The 6,000-nt window shown below is 38.5% G+C and overlaps 1 protein-coding gene across 4 annotated transcripts in view; it reads right to left on the bottom strand.

Annotated features, from left to right (window-relative positions):
- Positions 1 to 683: 683 nt before the first annotated feature.
- papola (poly(A) polymerase alpha) overlaps positions 684 to 6,000 on the bottom strand; it is a 37,144-nt gene continuing 31,827 nt past the window's right edge. For all 4 annotated transcript variants that reach the window (XM_052098589.1, XM_052098590.1, XM_052098591.1 and 1 more), the window contains one exon: positions 684 to 1,972. In XM_052098589.1, the coding sequence (XP_051954549.1) occupies positions 1,877 to 1,972 (96 nt within the window). In that variant the 3' untranslated portion in view covers positions 684 to 1,876. The remainder of the gene's footprint in view (positions 1,973 to 6,000) is intronic.

Here is a 6,000-nt window from a genome sequence, read left to right as displayed (position 1 = left end):
CTGCTTCCGCAGGTCCCCAAGGTCTGGAATCGGTCCTTCTCCACAATCTTCCTCAGGGTCCGGTCACCTCTTCTCGTTGTGCAGCGTTTTTTGCCACACTTTTTCTTTCCCACAGACTTCCCACTGAGGTGCCTTGATACAGCACTCTGGGAACAGCCTATTTGTTAAGAAATTTCTTTCTGTGTCTTACCCTCTTGCTTGAGGGTGTCAATGATGGCCTTCTGGACAGCAGTCAGGTCGGCAGTCTTACCCATGATTGCGGTTTTGAGTAATGAAACAGGCTGGGAGTTTTTAAAAGCCTCAGGAATCTTTTGCAGGCGTTTAGAGTTAATTAGTTGATTCAGATGATTAGGTTATTAGCTCGTTTAGAGACCCTTTTCATGATATGCTAATTTTTTGAGATAGGAATTTGGGGTTTTCATGAGCTGTATGCCAAAATCATCAGTATTAAAACAATAAAAGACCTGAAATATTTCAGTTGGTGTGCAATGAATCTAAAATATATGAAAGTTAAATTTTTATCATTACATTATGGAAAATAATGACCTTTATCACAATATGCTAATTTTTTGAGAAGGACCTGTATATTGTTCCAAGCTTGTGCAGTGTGAGGTATAAATAATGTTGAACCTTTTGCATGTTATTTAGCAGCACAAATGAAAATGATCACACATCGATTTCTCTTTGCAACAATGTAGACCTTTATTTGTGAAAAAGTACAATACCTTGTTCTTACAAATAAGTGTATGAAAGAACTGAAAGAGCATTGCAAGGCCATAGAAGGCATTTCATAGGAGTGAATCTGTGCTGTGACGACAGTGTTTCTGGGGCAGCGTTACACGTATCCACAGTCGACACAGACCAAGACAAAACACATCTCTCACTGAATCAGCTAAACACAGAATAAGAAAAGTTTGTACATGTCTCCAAAATGAACAAAATCACTTTCCTGCACCAATAAAACATCATTAGATCTAAACTTAACAAAAAAAGTGTCATTCTTTTATCTTCACGTCCTTATCCTCAAAATAAGGTCAACAGTAATAAGTTGACCTGGCATTTTAATCATTCAAAATGCACCTTCCATTCCACATAATGAAAAAAAAGTCCAGGATATTAATAGCAAAACCAAGCTGTTCAAAGCAAATAAAAGTCACAATATTTTTGTCTCTATTTGAATGAATATATATACACATGGAAAAATAAGCCTAAATTAATAGCCAGCACTGGTCTGCTCATTTCGGACATCTGAGAGCACTAGAATCAGAGCATGCTGGGAATACTAGCTATTACACTCCTAATAACAACCATAATTACCATCCTGCTAAGACAGCAGAGCAAAAACATGATGTTTACACCAATCTCAGAGCGATCTGGCTAAATTACAGCTGTATTAGTGAGCTAGATTCATTAGTACACGCTGATTCAAAGCATCTCTACCTGCTGGCTTGATTCTCATCTACACCATCGGCTCTGTACAATAAGGTGGAATGGTCTCCAAAGGACCAAATGTACCCTGAAATATAATTACATGTCACTTTATTGTTTACAAAAAAAAAAAAAAAAAAAAAAGCAGCAGCAGCCTACAGCAACAGTGTCTTTTAACTTAAATGGAGGAATGGGACCAGGAAACTTTACAAAGCATGGGCACTAAATGACACAAACACATTTATTAATCACAATGAGGTTGTTGGGTGTGACATCTTTTTTTGTTTCTTTTTTTTTTTATTATTGTAGTAGGGGAGGGAAGTAGAGGGCTCAGGGAAGGTTTGTGGAAGAACAGAGCTGCCCTCTTGTGGAGATTGGCATTGCCATGGCCGGGAAACGACAGGCTTTCACCTCCTGAGTATTAGAGCGGCAAAGAATCATGCCAGTTCTACCTGCTGAGTCTCAGCTTGATGGAGTTCTTCACCACAGCAATGGGGTTGGTCGGGAGAATTGGAACATCTGACAGATCAGCACTGGATGCTTTCTGTGGAACATAAAAAAACGTAATTCCATCAAATTTCATAATGTAATAACTTATGATGTAACAACTATGAATGGGAATCGAAATAATTTAATGATTCCAGTTACGATTCTAATGCCACTTAATGATTTAGGTTCCGTAACGATTCAATTAATGGGTTCTTTTAGTGCTTGACAGCACTGGTCTAAAATATTAAAATCAACACCATGCAACTTTTTGGTAACACATTTTAATATTTTAATGAAAGTACCATTTATTAAGACAAAACAGTTGCTGTATATGAACAACCAGTCAGTAATTACACTAATTTAAATCTCTTGAATTGACAACAGTAACGACTTGTGGTTCAGTGAATAATAACCACGCCGAAGTCACGATTTAGTCAGTGAGTCATTAGACTTAAAACACAAACTCATGACATCAAGACTGATTAATTTGAGTTTTTTGACTAATTCTTTCAAAAGAACCAGCATCGTAAACATCTCATTCAGATGTTACGAATGTTTTTCAGGTCTGATTTAGTCACAATATTCAAAAAGGTATATTTGATGATCCCGTCTGTATGAATGTAGGAGCAGCTTTTAATTCCTGAAGAAGGCTTTTGTCACATCTCACAGCGCAGCACAATGAAGTTATATGTAATATTCAATTCAATTAAATTTTATTTGTATAGCGCCTTTCACAACACACATCGTTTCAAAGCAGCTTTACAGAAGATCAGCATTAACAGACGATAAAACTGTAATGTCTATAAAGTCGATGAATCATCATTGTGCAATTTAGATAAAATAACGATTCTTAATCGTGTTTAAAAATAATTAAATAATAATTGTATTAATAACCCCCAGTGAGCAAGCTGTAGGCGACTGCGGCAATGAACACAAAACTTCATAAGATGTTGATAATGGAGAAAAATAACCTTGGGAGAAACCAGACTCACTGTGGGGGCCAGTTCCCCTCTGGCTAACATTATGAATGTAATGTAAATATTACTTATGTATAGTTAAAATCATGGTTTAAAATTATTAAACTAAGTAAGGGTTTTAATTTTATTTAATTTAGTAAGGGAATATTGGTCACAAACATGGCAGCGTGGTCAAACAGTGACGTCACATGAAACAGATCAATACCATGTTAACAATTAAAATTTTTACTGCAAAAATACATTTTGATGGTTCCTTGCTTTTTATTTTTGGTTGTATAATGCTGTATAGCCAATCTAGCCAACAGTGAAATCTCTTTGTTCCAAAATCCTGTTCCACATGTATCATATATAGAGTTGGGAACAAAGAACCGGCTCTTATTCTGAACCAGTTCCTTTCTTCGTAGGAATACCTAAACTGCATGGTTTTCATTACTTCGGTTCCATTTACAATCTAGCATTCTAACTTCAACACGCATTTTTCAGCAGAAGTGGACAAAATACGGTGCTATTTGCAGTGTGTGCTACTGCGCTATTTAGCAACAGATCTGCCTCTCTACTGAATCTATAGCGTGAAAAATGTAATGTGGCTCCCAAGTGAGTAACTTATGAGCTGGTTCTTTTAAATCAGCAGCGCAAAACATATAGAACAACAAGTGTAGTGTGGTTACTGTACAAATTACTGGATTCTTTTTAGTGAACCAAAAACACTTCAGTCAGAGCGGTTACTGAATTAGGGTGCGTTCCATTCAGAAGTGATCATCCCTATGCCTTAATCCCCTGGAAGAATTTACCATTCACTCAGAGCTTCGGAAGGCTAAAAGTTATAGGGCTCAAAAACAAGTCTCACTTTTATGTCATTTTTATTGGAAATTCTGTTTGAAGTGCTCTTACAGCTTGACTATCATGATTGCTCTCCCTTCAAAGTGCCCTTCAGAGTGTGATTTATGCAGTTTGCAAGACGGTCTTAATCTCACTGGCCTTGAAGTTATGAATTCCATCTGGTACCGTTACTGTTACAGCGTTATGCACAGTTATGCTTAAAGGGATAGTTCCCCTCAAAATAAAAATGCAGTCACTGTTTACTCACCCCTGTGTTGTTATAACCACATATGACTCTTTTTCTTAACACAAAGGGAGAAATTGTGAAAAGAAATTGTGCTCAGTGATGTCATGGCAGTTTATGGTGACCACCACTTCAAGCTTCAAAAGGATGCAAAAGTATCATTTAGCAATCTAATAATTGATTCCATGAGGCTCATGATTGCAATGAAAGCATACAACAAGGTATGGTGAGAAACATACCAAATTGATATGTATTATTTAGTGAAACTGTTGACCGTCCGTTGCTCTCCTCTACGCGTTCATGAGACTGCATGAGAGCAGTATTTGTCATGAGATGGGACATTCAAGCGAAAATTGGTTTAGTTTATCTAATAGGTCTGCCACAGCGATACTAACAACAGAACACAACACAGCTGCACACAAACCAGAGAACTGAACTTACTAAATATATCTGATGAGTTTGTAGTCAGAGTATTTCTATGCCCAGCCTTATTTATTTTAAACAAACTAAGAGAGATAGACAGAGGAGGCTGAAGAAAGCCACTGTTACACTGTGTCCTAACCTGACGGCAAACGACACGCAATAAAATGTATATGTTAATTCGAGTTTTTGTTCTAACCAGCTGTGACGAGGGACAGTGGAGTCTGTAGTTCGCTTGGTTTCTATTTTCGGCATTCCAACAGGTAGCCCAGCCCACTGTGAACTGGCACTGGTCCAAAAACTTTCTCATAACAGTATATTGAATACAGCATCTCACTAGCCGGTTAACTTGATTTTGGCCAAGAATGTTACACTTACCGAATGTTTTTGCTGAGGTATCGCTCTCTTCAGTCTGAGCATCACGAATGCTCACCCATTCTGAGTGGAGAAGAGTTGATGGACATTCCCGCCTGCTCTATCTCTCTGTTTGTGTCCTCTGGTCAAACAAATAAGGCTGGGCATAGCAATGCATCTATTTTCCGACTACAAACTCTTTAGACATGTTTAGTAAGTTCTGTTATCTGGTTCGTGTGCAGCTGTGTTGTGTTCTGCTGTTTCTATCGCGGTAGTGGATCTGTTTTAAATTCGTTTTCGCTTGAGCACCACATCTAGTTACAGGATCTGCTCTCATGCAGTCTCATGAAGGTGCAGTAGAGAGAGCAACAGTCTGTCAACTGTTTCAAAAAATAAAACATTAGATTTGGTTTCTTTCTCACCAAACATTATCATATGCTTTCATAACAATCATTAGTCTCATGGAATAATTTCTGACTGCTGAATTATACATTTAAGTGCTTTTGAAGCTTGAAGAGATGATCACCATAAACTGCCATTGTATGACATCACTGAGCACACAATTATTCACAGTTTCTCCCTTTGTGTAAAAAAAAAAAAAAGAAAGTCATATGTGGTTATAACAACACGGGTGAGAAAACAATGACTGAATTTTCTTTTTTGGGAGAACTAATCCTATAAGGCTAATGCCTCGTAAGTTCAAAGATAAACACTGATTAGCCAAAACATTATGACCACTCACAAGTGAAGCGAATAACGTTGATCACCTCCTAACAAGGGCACATGTCAAGGTCTGGGTAGATTAGATGGTAAGAGAACAATCAGTTCTCTTAGTCAAGGTGTTGAATGCAAGAGAAATGGGCAGGAGTAAAGATGTGAGTGACTTTGACAAGGGCCAAATTGTTTATGGCCAGACGACTGAGTCAGAGCATCTCTGAAACGGCAAGGCTTGTAGGGTGCTCCCAGTCAGCAGTGGTGAGTACCTACCAACAGTGGTCTGAGGAGGGACAAACCACAAATCGGTGTCAGGGTGTTGGGCGCCCAATGCTCATCAATTCGCGAGGGAAACAAAGGTTCCAAACCGACAGAAGGTTTACTGTGGCACAAGTAACAGAAAATTGTAATGATGGTTACGGGAGGAATGCGTCACAACACACAGTGCATCGCACCCTGCTGCATATGGGCCTGCAGACAGTGTGCTCATAACCCCTGTCCACTGTCAAAAGCACCTACAATGTGCACGCGAGTGTCAGAACTGGACCTTGGAGC

The sequence above is a fragment of the Xyrauchen texanus genome, chromosome 30 (assembly GCF_025860055.1).
Source record: "Xyrauchen texanus isolate HMW12.3.18 chromosome 30, RBS_HiC_50CHRs, whole genome shotgun sequence".
NCBI classification, from domain to species: domain Eukaryota; kingdom Metazoa; phylum Chordata; class Actinopteri; order Cypriniformes; family Catostomidae; genus Xyrauchen; species Xyrauchen texanus.
This window is presented reverse-complemented; position numbering and strand designations above follow the sequence as displayed.